Genomic DNA, 14,048 nt, shown 5'->3' with positions numbered 1-14,048 from the left:
CTAAGTGATTGCAAACATCCACAGCTTGCATGCAATATTCCACTACTGATTTGCAACATTCCCCTAAGTGAATGAACTATTCCCTTATATCAGGGGTCTCCAAACTACGGCCCGCGGGCCGCATGCGGCCCTCAAGCGCCTTTAATGCGGCCCGCGAGGGGTGAGTTAAGGTTAAATTAAATAGCTATCTTTTCTAACAGATTATTTTTTTTACTTCTGAAAGATTAAATTATCAAGATTCCATTAAAGAAAGCTGAAGAAATTTGATATATTTCAATAGTATTTTCTTATTAAAACGAGATTTGAACTTCCACTCATTCTAAAAGTAGCGTCAAAATGGCCCATAACAAGGTTGATTATGAAGCAATGCGGCCCGCGAACTAAAAAGTTTGGAGACCCCTGCCTTATATGATTCGAAACCTTGTAATGGAAATGGTCATTGCCTGATTTCAAAGTAGTTATTATGAGTTAGAAGCCCAGAGAGCGACGAAAATTTTAGAAATGAATTTATAAGAGAATTGCTGTCTAGATGAAAATCCTGCCCGAAAACATCAGAAAAAAAACACTTGAAATATCTGCGCAAATTATTTTTAAAAAAAATCTACTGTTCCAGCGGCATCTGCTAAACCGTACTAAGAAGCACTGAAATGGGAAATTTCTTCCCCACACACCTCCATATCAGTCAAAAGGTTATTGCTGTCTGCAGGTTTGAATCTAAGCAAAAAAAAAAACATTTTTCAAACTAAAAACGCTCTTCAAATAGGAACGTTTAGCAGCGTTGAATGGAAAACAAAAACCTTTCCCCTTCTTCCCCTACAAATTCTTTTTCTCTCTGTCAACCGAATCCAATCTGATATAACTTAATAAAATCGTTTTCACACCACCGTTCCTCTCTATCTTCTCCAGATTCACCCTGAAGCATTACTTATCGGAAGTGGAACTACCGGAACCAACCGCACCTGCTGCTGCTGCTGCTGCTGCTGCTACTGACAGTGAGGGAAACCGTTCAACCCTTGTCCACGGGCGAGTGACGCCGGACATCATCCGTCAGCTGACGACAAAGGATTCACCGCTGTACGCCAGCTACTGCTGTCTGTGCGGTCCGAAACCGTTCAACGAACTGTGCCAGCAGTACTTCCAGCAGATGCCCGACCACAATCCAAAGCATCTGCACTGCTTTCAGGGTTAGATGATGATGGAAAGAAGGGGGAGAAAAGGCGTGTTATGACGACATTGTGATAGAACCATTGCTACACTGCACACACACAAAATACATCACAAGCAACAGCAAACACAAGCAAAAATCTTTCCAAAAAAGGAGAGAGCAAAACACAAATAGCAGAGACGTTTTAGTACACGACGCATTAATCACTTCACCGATCAGATAGAGGTTTTAGCACAAAGTGCACCCCCAGTCAAAAAAAAGCCGTTGTTAAACTAGAACAGAAATTGTGTAGCAAAATGTAAATGCACCCACGCGAGTCACGCGAGCACCACCATGTAGAGATGCTGTTTAGAGAAGAATATTTATAAACCACAAAACGACATTTTTAGTGGCACGAAATTAACTCAATAGGTGCAGCTTCGTTTCCTTGGCCTTTCGTTTGCTAAATAATTTTCATTTTCTAAACAATTTTCTTGAAGAAAGCAGATTCAAGCAGAGAAGCTCCTTGATAAAGGTGATAAAGTAGAGGCAGAAGATTCCGTGTTTTGTTGTCAAACAGGAGTAGAACGTGTCGCCACTGGACCTAGAACAGATGCAGCAACTGGGGGTATAGCACAGGATGTTATTTATTTAGAACAATATGTTATAATCAATGTAAAATGTGTTCATTTCAACATCGCTCTTAACTGTTAACAATGGAAAAGGGTAAACACAAGAACAAAGAAATGAAAAAAGCCATTATTTTTGTACGCATATCCTCCTTAAAGTGAAACAGGCACTCATACACACACACGCTACAAAAAAGGTACTGACTTGTTATCCTTTTTAGCCATGTTAATATTAAAAAATGCAAGTATTTGCGAAAAAATGTATATGTATATGTATGTGTGCGAGTAGTTGACGCTATTTGTTGTCCCGTGAGGAATGAAAATGTTCTTTATTTTTACCCCGTTTTTTGTCCTTTTTTTAGTGGGAAAGAGAATGGGGAAGGTTGAAAACAAAGGATAAATGTATAGGATAATGTAATACACTACTAATAAAATCGATCCAGCGAGATGTCTATTTTCAAAGTAAAAATTGTATTTAGCAATGAGTTAAGAGAGATAATGAGAAATTCTCTTTTCGTACAAATGGGGGTTTTTCATTTCAGATAAAATCGACTCAAACAAACTGCAACGACTGCTTTTATTACATATTTACCAGAAGGTTTCCGTTACAAAGTAATTCCGTCTGTTACCGTAGGCAGGATTTTATCAAAGGAAAAAGCCACAATGTTTTGTAAATTTGTTTTCTGCGTTCTACATTAACTTTATATTTTTTAGATTTTTTTATTCTGTTGTAATTTAAACTAATTTTTAAAAAGCAATGCATTCGTTGTCATTTTTTTTTTATTTAAAGTAAATTAATAAAGTATCAAACACATGTCTTAAAGCTCTCTCGGGTATTGAACATGAGAGGATCGACAACAGAGTATTAAACTAACTTGTTAATATAGATTGATTTATCTATCCGTTCGTTGTTCTATTCGTAAGGCCCTGCAGGACCTAACAACATACCGCTCATGGGTTGTATGCTCGTATGGATCAATTTTGTCATGGATCTGTGACTAGTAACAGAGATTGAAGCCCTGCTATAAGCAGCCGAGTTTTTGTTTTATTTAGAAGAAAATAACGTTATTGTAAGCATAACAAAAAGTAGACATTTGTATCTTTTTACATTATCTTTCTGTCATTTAGATGCACTTTCAAGCTCATTTGGGTTTATACCAACATACCTGTAGGTTCATAAATTACTACAGGTCGGTCCGCCTACAGTGTATTTTGACAAATCTTCATTCTAGGGAGTCCAAAGTTACTTAACAACTCATACAAAGTCCTTAGCAACCATAACTCCCTATCTGCTAATCTCCATAGAATTCTCCAGTCATCATGGCATCAAGTCGGAGTCGTCTGGAGTCGTTTGGAGTCGTCCAGAGTCATTCGGAATCGTCCAGAGTCTTTCGGAGTCGTCCGGACCTTCAAGAGTCATTGGGCTCCGAACGACTCCAACTCCGAACGACTCCGACAACTCCAGACGCCTTCAAACCACTCCAGACGACTCCGACTACGAACGACTCCGAACGACTCCGGACGACTCCAAACGACTCCCGACGATTCCGGGCGACTCCTACTCCGGGCGGATCTAGTGGTTCCATTTTGTGGTTGGAGTCGGACCGGTGTGCGCTCCAGAAAGCACATCACTACTAACGACCCTCCTGTAGTCTATCTAGCAACCTTACAATCAACCAAATAAATGGAAACCTTCCAAAACATTGAGTAAGGTAAATTATAGAAACAATACATGTAAAATACCTTGTGAGGATTGTTAAACGTAATCAAATTGGAATAGAATTAGGGTGGCTTTGCATTTCCGATAAAACTAAAAGGATTACGAGACTGTAAACATTACACCATTTTACTATTCACCCCAAGGTTTATAAATTACTACAGATCGGTCCGTCCGTCTTCATAGAAATCCATCATGGCGACCATAATCAAACCCATGTACCCCTCTATCTCTAGCGACCTTGGTGATCCCATCAGACAACCTTTCTCTTACTTCTGCATGAAAAGATGTGTGAGCTGCTTCGTTGCCTGTTGTGCAATGTGGTAACTTGTAATCTTCAATAGTGGTAATGTAGTGTAATCATTGCTAGTGTGTGATAGTAATTGTGTAGCTTCGAAAACAGTATTAACTCTCCAGTCGCTAACTTTGTTTAACCTAAAAGAACACATTGTATTACCTACTGGCTACACCGCCATCCTATCCGGTGACGATTTCCGGGTCATTAGTTTCCCCTACAAATCATTCTCTTTTTTCTCTTTCTCTCTTTCTCTTCGAATTTCCCTGTGCAGTAAGAAAATGCCGCAGGTCGTCGCTGCGTCCTGTGTGTACTTATAAGACTTACGGCGTCCAACGGGAATCGATATTTTCATTACTCTAATTTTGGCACAATATGCTACGTTCTGTACGTATGTGTGTCTGTGTGTGTGAGCACACCTCAACTCCAAACCACCTAGCACGCGCCTCCACCATCATTCAGCGTAAACAGGTTGACACTTGACAAACGACTCCGCTGATCGCCTTTCGTGAGAATGTCCTGCAATATCGAAATCGAAGTCATTAAGCCACACACACAACACTGTTCCATCCATCTTACCACACAAACACACACACACACACTCACACCCGCACTCCACTACGCCATGCTGCTATTTCTCTACGAATCGATCCACTACCATTAATAGTGGACAGGCAAACAGGCAGACAGGCAGCGAATTCAACTATAAATCGGTCACTCTCGCCTCTTTTTCTCTCCGCGATACCACCCCGATCGATCGATGGGTGGTGGTGGTGGTCAAGGTGGTGTGTGGTTAATTCAGATAGCATGACTCGTACGTCGGTACCATGTACTTAATGTTGATGAACGCGTCCTCGCCGCCGTGCCGCTCCAGCACCTGCAGCGTCTCGTCAATTAGATCGCCCACGTTCATGTTGTTCTTTTGCCCGTAGTCGATGGCATCGCCCGAGTTGACTGAAAGGAGCCGCGAGAGAGAGAAAGACAGAAATCGGTAGAATTAATGATACAAAATGGCTGTCATTAATAGTTGATAAGTTTTACAGGAACTCCGTGAGAAGGATGAAGGAGGATTGCTGCCAATGGGTTTGGTTAGCGGGAAATTAAACTGAACCGTAATGTGATGCATTCAGGACTGGCTTTTAAGTCGGTTGTATAATTAACTGTCCAGTATCAATATCGTGTTTAATGCCATTGTTTACTGCTTGCATTAGGCAAATTGAGTGAATGTTTTAATTGCGGAGTAAAAGGGTAGTAGTCCATTGTTAAACACGGCATCTTTCGAAAAAGATCATACAATCGACTGCTAATAATAATAAAAGGTACTCCTTTAAATCATCATTCTTTGCACAATAACATCTATCATTATACCCGTACACGTCAGACCAATCCAACTTAATGAGTTGTTATTATGATTATGAAGTTATTATGATAAACATGAACAACACAAAGTCATTCCACTTTTCGGACAATGTCATTCAAGTTCCATAGAATGCCGACCCTATATTTCTGAACCTGAACCGTATCTTTCAACGGCATACGTTTCACTATCTTTGGATAATAAGTCACTAGACTATAAGGCTACTATATCAAAACCTGGTCGTACACTTCTTCTATTGGGCGTAACGACCTATGAAGTCATGCCGGCCTTTTGAGACCTAATTTGCAGTAGTAGAACCACGCAGACGGATGCTCAGTCCTTGCTACTGGGATCATATAAGGTTTGAACCCATAATGGGCATGTATTTAAGTCGTACGAGTGGACCACTGTACCACGGAACCGCCCCGAATGTGTTTGATTCGTAAAACGGGGGTGATTTATTGATCCATCCCCTCAAGGTATGGTATTAGGTCCTCCAAAAAGACATCTTTACCAAAGAACAAAGAAGCATAAAAATGCAAAATATGAGTGGAAGTGGATCAAAACTGTTAACATTTTCAAAAATAGAACATTAATCTTTGCCAAATGTCTATCAACGCTTGTCTTTAGTCCAAGCTAGACGCCTTTCGAAATAGCTATTAAAATTACCTATAAGAATATAAATATATGATGCTTATAGTAATAAAAATAATAATAATAAAAATAATAATAATAATAATAATAATAATAATAATAATAATAATAATAACAAAACTAATAATAATAAAACTAACATCAATAATGACAGTAATAAAACTAACAATAATATTCAACATAACAATAATAAACCTAACAATAAGAACAATAACAATAATAATAAAATATTAATAAAATATTAATAAAAAAATAGAAAAAAACAAGATTAGAAATATTAGTGAAATTAATATAAATAAAAATAACGAAAATAATAATAATGATAATAAAAGTACTAAAATATTTGTTTCAAAAAACTTATTGGAATTTATTCTTTAAACCACAAAAAACGCTATTAAATTTAAAACAAAAAGTATTCAATTCTATGCAATTTTAATTATCTTCTGACAACATCACTAAGACTAGTTTTATTATATATTCCCGGGGCAATAAAACAGCCATGTTGCTAACAATCGTCTTGAATTCCATAAAAAAAAATGAGAATTTAATTATTTATTTACAAAGTACTGGGCACCTCCATTGCACACACCAGCAAATCGATAAAGTGCGGAAGTTATAATCGGATTCCAGCGGCATAAAAACAGTACAACCTTGGCCTTGGAATGCTAAATTGAATGCATTTTATTTTATTTTATTTCCTTTTTTTGTAAAAAAAAGAAACAAATAAAATAAACGTTCTTTTCCACAACGACCAACGTGAACAGACACGAAACGAAAAGAATGAAGACGAATAAAGGATAGATAGGTCAGTACGGGGGTCAGGCTCTCGCACTCCCACACCAAAGCAATCAACACGTCAGGTGCGCATTAGTGCATTAAGTGACCGGCAAAAACAAGGACAAAACGATTGCACGAACAAAAAAAACGGGGAATTCTATCCATCGACACCGACAGAGGCTAGAGAAGAGAATGTCGTGTAAATGGTTGAAAAATGTAAGTGAAAGAAATTATCTTTCCCACCATTTTCCTCCCTCTCTTTCTCTATCACTCATTTACAGCAAACACCTTGAACCGCGTCAGCTTCAAGGTTCCATCATGATGGCCAAAGCCCCCGGATCAACATGACTTTTAAAGCCGAACATTGCGTCTTGCTCGTTTGTGTTTCGTTTTCAGCTTATTCTGATGGAAAATTCATCCTCTCGCGTTAGTGGCAAACACGATGGAAATCCATTAATGTCACATCAATATGAATTTGTGCGATAAATTAGCTCCGATAGCACTCACAAACACACACACACGCACACAGTGACACCCATTGGATGTCGTTTGGTCAGACCACCACCATTACCACCGCTACCAAAAACACCCATGGATAAGCCATGAAAACGAAGTCTACTTACTGTTTTTCACCTTGTAGGCGTTAAACATTGGCAGCAGCTGGCGGTAGAACGGCACGAGCGCGGGCCCTATGAGATCGGACGACATGACGAGCTGTTGAATAATTTTCAGCGTAACACACATCACCTCCACGTTGCGCGTGTTGAGCGCATCTGTGATGGGGGAGAATGGCAGGAAGAGAAAGGGGAAGCAATTAAAAAAAAACCAGCACACCAGCACGGTATGAATATGCCCCCCAGAATACTAATTGGAGCTGTTTGCAATTGGATGAAGAGGGATGATGGGACCACCATACATTTTCCAATTGGAGAAAGATCGATTGCAATTAAACTAATCATCGCCGACACGAGGCAGCGCCTCAGCACTCACTCTTAATCGGTATAATTAGCTGCGGAATGACGGGATAGATCTTGTCGCCGCCGTGCGACAGCAGATCCTGCACACCCTGCCGGGCGTACGTTTTGTACGGGTGGCGCGTTTCCGACAGCCCGTCAAAGAACAGGGGCAGATACAGGCCGTAGTCCAGCTTGTCGATGTCGACCGTCCAGGCGATCTTATCGCCACCGGTCAGATACTCCATCTTGATCGGCAGATCGCCCCGCTCGTAGTACATCCGAAACGATGTCGCCTTCGGCTGTATCATGTACCGTTCTGGGTGGGGCGTTAAAAAAAAAGAACAAAAAGAGAGAGAAAGAGAGAGAGAAAATTAGCACCATCACGACAGAAGGGGAAAGCACGCTGCGACTTACGCTTCTGTGCCTTCGGTGGCCCCATTACGTAGGTGTTCTTCTGGAGCGATTCGATCGAAAATGCCGGAACGGGTCGCATTGCAGCCGAGGCACTCTTGACACTGCGGACGGGTTTCGCCTTAACCGAGCCCGACAGCGGCCGGACCTCAAACAGGAAGGATGCAGATTTTGCCATTCTGATTTTGGGTTTTTCGTTTTTTTGTTTTGTTGCTTGTTGGCCGTACCGAGGTGGTTATTTAAAGCCACGCGCAAGGACACACGCGAAATACAAACACACACACACACAATCACACGCCCTGTCTTTGGTTTGTGCCAAAGGGTCTTCTTTTCCGTGTCTTAAGCGAACAACACGCTTCGTTGGTTTATTTATATATCTATACCCAAAAAAATCGCACAGCTGTGCAGCAGAAGGTGCACACAAGACTCCTTTTTTCTGCACTTTACAATCCTTAATCCTACAGCAGAACACACAGCAGGGCACAGATGGACTACACCACACCGGGGACCGACCGTACTACGGCTTCTACACGCGCACACCTGCACACCCTGATGCGATACGCGAACGATAACAAATAAACACAGCAGGCCATGACGGGGCGCGGAGTGGTGCGCATACTTTTACACACCTTCTTCCCCTCCTTTTGTCTTGTAGCTCCTTAGTGGTGTGTGAAAATATTTAGTTTTGGTTTTCCATCCTCACCATGGTAACGCGGCTGCAAAAATGGGTGAACAAACGCGCGCGTGGTGTTGTTTCTCGCATCGGCGCTCGCCTCGCATACAAGCTGTGGTTTGTGTGCAATGTGGGGTGTGCGCTTGCTTGTAGACAAGTTGCAACTTGATTGCAATTTAACCCTGATGGAGCAGCGGAGATTTTAAATTAAATACTTTAAAAAATAATTATTTAATGTTAATTAAACCTGATTATGGAACTAGTGATGAGAGCTCGAAATCGGACCTACCAGAATCCGATTCCGTGTTCGGAATCAATCCCGGAGCCGATTCCGATGCTGGAAGTCGATTTCGGAGTCAATTCCGGAGTTGATTCCAGAGCCGATTCCGGATTTGAATCAGGATCCGATTCCAGAGTCGACTCCAGAATCGATTCCAGAATCGGAATCGGCTCCGGAATCAGAATCGACTCCGGAATCGAAATCGGCCTGGAAATCAAAATTTGCTCCGGTAACGGAATCAGGCTTGATTCCAGAAATGAAGTTAGCTCCGGAATGAGAATTAATTTTTGAATTGAAATAAGAATTGTGGGAAGTCTATTCCTATAAAGATACCGAAACCGACTCCGTTTCGAAGCCAATTCTGATTTCAAAGTCAACTCCGATGTCGGAGCCGATTTTGATTCCGGAGCCAATTCCGGAGCCGATTCTGATTCTGCAGCCGATTCCAATTCCGGAGCCGATTCTAATTCCGGAGCCGATTCCGGCACCAATTCCGAAGTCTATTCCGCAACCAATTCCAAAGCCGATTCCGGAACCTATTCCGAATCTGATTCCGGAATCAATTCCGGAACCAATTCCGAAGCCGATTCCGGAACCAATTTCAGAGCCTATTCCGGTACCAATTCCGATTACGGAGCTGATTTTGATTCCGGAGCCGATTCCGATGCTGGAGCCGATTTCGATTCTGGAGCCGATACCGATTCTGGAGCCGACTTCGGAGCCGATTCCGGAGCCGATTCCGTAACCAATTCCGAAGCCTTTTCCGGAGCCGATTCCGGAACCAATTCCGAAGCCGATTCTGGACCTTCTATCCGGAATCGATTCCAGAAAACTTCGGAACTAGCCGGTATCGATTCCAACAAAATCTTCATTTTTACCATCACTTCTTCTTCTTCTTTGGCTCAACAACCGATGTCGGTCAAGGCCTGCCTGTACCCACTTGTGGGCTTGGTTTTCAGTGACTAATTGATTCCCCCCCCCCCCCCCATAGCAGGATAGTCAGTCCTACGTATGGCGGCGCAGTCTATTTGGGGATTGAACCCATGACGGGCATGTTGTTAAGTCGTACGAGTTGACGACTGTACTACGAGACCGGCGCAATTACCATCACTATATGGATAAATATAACAAAATTTTAGAGAGTCTTTTTACTCTGAGATGTACATAAAATTACACAGCTTCTTAACCCAATACAAGTTAAGAACTTATGACGAATCATGAGTTGACCTGTAACCGAATCCGGACCCTTACTCTGGTACCAATCACTGAATCACGAGCTCATGTCGGTCCTTGAACTAACCGAGTTCGGTACTGAAAACGGTCGAGAACCCATACGGAACTGATACTGCACCCATACCGGTCCTGGAGCTGGTACTAAAGCCATGCCGATGTAAAGGCCGGGGTACATCGACCGTACTCGTGCAGTGTAATTTCGATTTTCGTAAGCGCATCTGGCGGCGTCTGACCGAAGCTTTTTACCAAACAGTTTGCAGCCGCTTCAGAAAATATGTTTTTTCTGATGTTTTTTTACGTTGACAAGACTGGAAAAGTTTTGTAATTGATGTATTAATATGTTTTGCAAGTATTTCATCAAATTTTGCATCCAAAAACGATGGAAATACTACTTAAATTTGAGATCCGGCACGACCATTGTAAACCATGTAAACCAAAACAAGCTTCCACCAGCCGCCGTCAGATGCGCTAGTGAAAATCGAAATTACACTAGCGAGTACGGACAATGCACGCCGGCTTTAAGATCTCAAGCACCCATATCGGTCCGGGAACTAATACTGAACCCATACCGATTGTTGGAACGGATATTGTTGTTGGGACGGCTTTAAACTGACAGCGGATTGTTGATGTTCGAATGATTTCGAATATTGATCAATAATTTCGAATAATGATAGGTGCCATCAATGCCCACTAGATGGCGTATAGAATAGATCGTGGAAAAGGGAATAGATCGTGGAAAAGAGAGGGAAATCAGTTAGAAGAAACCAACCAGCTCTCCAAAAAAGGGACAAAATCGCGGCTAAGGTCAGAGAGGTCAAACCGATTTAAGCGCGCTAAAAACACTTAACGAGTTCATTCGCAAAGGAGAAGCCAAGACGTTTTTTAAGCTTAACACAAATAAACAAGTCTCGCTACAAAAAGCTTGGTTTTCGTGATTATATTATTAAATAAACCCCTTTGCAAAAGCGATCGTCGCAACATTCTTAAAAAACTTCTTGAAAGTTCAAAGTCTACGCGTAAAGTGCCCACGAGTTAAGTTAAGTTAAGTGACAAGATGCCCGCGACTAAGAGTGATTGTGTGAAGTGCAGTTTACCCAACGATATCGATGATATGGTGCAGTGCCAGGAGTGTAAGAAATGGTGTCACTTCAATTGTGCTGGAGTGGGAGAAAGCGTCTCAGAAGCTTTCTGGGTGTGCGACAAGTGCGCGGAACAAGGGCCAAAAACGTCAATGAAGACACGGCGCCCTAAGAGCGAAAAAGCGATGGCGGTTGCAAAGGCAAGCCAGCAGCCCGATCTCCCGGAGGGGAAGCAACAATCGGAAGCGACGCCTGGTATTAGCAAGGAACTGCCCGCTAAGCCTCTTCCTAGCCCGAACACTGCAAAGAGCCATCCGGAAAACCCCACTCCAACCAGGCAAGGAAGTGTCGCTTCCTCCCGACTATCGGCACAGTTGGCGCTGAAACGCTTAGAGAAGGAGCAGGAGCTGCAGAAACAGATCTTGCTGGCTGAAAAGGAAAAAATGGAAGCGGGAATTCGTGCGAAGATGGCCGAAATGGAGCTACAACACGAAACGCAACTTAATGCATTGAAAGACGAGATAGAGAATCTGTCGACCTACTCGGAAGACTCCAAAACAAATAGGACAGCCGAGTGGGTCAAGCACCAAAATCGGCAAGTCATAGAAGCCACCCCCGAACAGAGCCGAAGAACCGAGCCTCCATCGCAACCCATTTTGCCAGCAATAATGTCCACCCCAGTCGCGACACACTCACGAACGGCCGAATTAAGTATCGCACGCGAAATGTACCCCAAAAAACTACCCATATTTTCAGGGTGTGCAAATGAATGGTCCATCTTTCTCAACTGCTACCAAGAGTCGACCAAAACCTGCGGGTATACTGATGGCGAAAATACCATCAGATTAACTGAGTGTTTAAGGGGCCCCGCTCGAGATGCCGTGCAGTCCAAACTAAGGTTGCCAAATGCCGCTCCGCTCATAATTAAACGGTTGGAAAAGCTGTTCGGAAAACCAGCCCAGCTCGTGCGACAACTCACGGAACGTGTTCGCAGATTGGACCCCCCCCCAAGCCAGAGCAGTTGAACAACCTTATTACGTTCGGCTTGGAAGTCATTAACTTGTGCGATCACCTGACTCTGAGCAACCTGACTGGCTATTTTAACAACCCGGAACTTTTGGCGGATTTGGTGGATAAATTACCTGCAACAAGGAAACTTGAGTGGTCTAGGTACAAAAACAAATATTCCGAACCAACGCTAAAGGAGTTCGGCGAATTCATAGAGACGCTGGTAGACGATGCATGCGACGTCACCACTTACGTTCCTCCTAGAGCAGATCAAACGAGATCAAGAAGCTTCCACTCCCACTTGCACGTGCAACACTCCGACCCAGAACCGCCTGCACATACGTCACACACTTCGCGACAAGTCATTATAAAATGCCTGGTATGCGCTACGCCGGGACATGCCGCCAAGCATTGCGAAACGCTCAGGAGAATGACCGTGGACGAACGGTTGGAAAGTGTAACGCAATTACAACTTTGCTCGACGTGCCTGAACAGACATGGTACGAAACCGTGTCGATCACGATTCACATGTCGGGTGCCAGGATGCGGCGAAAGACACCACACTCTGCTACACCGAGACAGAGAACCACCTAAGGGTGTGCACTACCAAGCACATCACTACATCAAGCAGCCGGCGATTTTCCGCATCGTGCCAGTTACGGTGTACCACGGCCGGCGCGCCATCGACACCGTCGCCTTTCTTGATGAGGGATCAGCCATCACCCTGGTGGAAGCCGAATTGGCCTCGAATTTGGGACTTGACGGAGAGGTAGAACCACTAGAGCTCTGCTGGACAGCCAACGTAACCCGGAAGGAAGAAGAGTCCCGCCGCGTCAGTTTCCAGATATCTGCGAGAGGAGAGGGGCGGCGCTACGACATAGCGGCCGCCCGCACCGTCAAAGAGCTAAGTTTGCCGTCTAACAACATTAAATACGACGCACTGATAAGTTCCTTTACACACTTACAGCACCTTCCGATGACGTCCCTGGCTAACGCGAAGCCGACCATTCTGATCGGACTACGAGACATGCAGTTGATGCGACCGCTCGAAACACGGTTTGGCCTACCCCATGAGCCCGTCGCAGTAAGGAGTGCCCTCGGCTGGGCTATCTACGGACCAACCGACGCGTGTGCTGAAAAGATGATCCTAGGAGTACACCAAACACCTCGACAGCAGGAGGAGAGCTTCTGCAAAGACATTCGCGATGAAGGAACGAGCAACGACACACCAACTGAAAAGCCCCACTCGAACTCCCGCGAAACCCACCGCGATGAGGGAGCGCGTGAGGGCGTGCTGGAGGACGTTGCCGTACCACAACAATCGGTGAGCGAACCACATAATCAAATAGCACTACAATTAGCAGTAGATAACTTTTCCCGCGTTAAACCTCGCGAAGAGGGAAATTATAGAGCGATTGCAGATAGGGAGCTCAACGAGCTACTGCGACAGTTATTTGTGCTAGATGATGTAGGGACTTATGCCGGACCGATTCCAGAACCCACTGACGTGGCAAGAGCGAAAACCATCTTGCAAAACACGTCATTCAAAACAAACGGTAGATTCACTACTCGACTACTATGGAAGAGCGATGAATTTCGGTTTCCAGATAGTAAGCCCATGGCCTTCAAGCGACTGCTCGCCTTGGAAAGGAAACTGGATAAAGATCCCGAATTCAAAATAGAAGTCCATAATCAAATCCGAGACTACGTAAAAAAGGGATTTGCTCATGTTGCCACACCCCAGGAATTGGGACTAGCAAATCAAGACAGAGTGTGGTATCTCCCCTTGAATGTCGTGTCCCATCCCAAGAAACCCACTAAAAAACGACTGATTT

At 43.5% G+C, this 14,048-nt stretch overlaps 2 protein-coding genes across 4 annotated transcripts in view; one reads left to right on the top strand and one right to left on the bottom strand.

Annotated features, from left to right (window-relative positions):
• The window catches only part of LOC120900105 (cytochrome b5 reductase 4), a 57,515-nt gene extending 55,286 nt beyond the window's left edge, over positions 1-2,229 (top strand). For 2 of the 3 annotated variants that reach the window (XM_040306699.1, XM_040306700.1), the window contains exon 6: positions 907-2,229. In XM_040306699.1, the coding sequence (XP_040162633.1) occupies positions 907-1,189 (283 nt within the window). In that variant the 3' untranslated portion in view covers positions 1,190-2,229. The remainder of the gene's footprint in view (positions 1-906) is intronic. The other variant, XM_040306701.1, reaches the window with a different exon arrangement.
• A 107-nt stretch (positions 2,230-2,336) lies between these two features.
• On the bottom strand, positions 2,337-8,773 carry LOC120900107 (parkin coregulated gene protein homolog). The gene is made up of 5 exons (XM_040306709.1): positions 7,944-8,773; positions 7,564-7,845; positions 7,197-7,346; positions 4,365-4,739; positions 2,337-4,304 (listed from the first exon to the last, which is right to left on the bottom strand). Exons 1-4 carry the CDS (start codon positions 8,116-8,118, stop codon positions 4,579-4,581), a joined length of 768 nt encoding a protein of 255 aa, XP_040162643.1. The 5' UTR covers positions 8,119-8,773; the 3' UTR covers positions 2,337-4,304; positions 4,365-4,578.
• Positions 8,774-14,048: the final 5,275 nt, after the last annotated feature.

This window comes from Anopheles arabiensis, chromosome 3 (genome assembly GCF_016920715.1).
Source record: "Anopheles arabiensis isolate DONGOLA chromosome 3, AaraD3, whole genome shotgun sequence".
Lineage (NCBI taxonomy): Eukaryota > Metazoa > Arthropoda > Insecta > Diptera > Culicidae > Anopheles > Anopheles arabiensis.
This window is presented reverse-complemented; position numbering and strand designations above follow the sequence as displayed.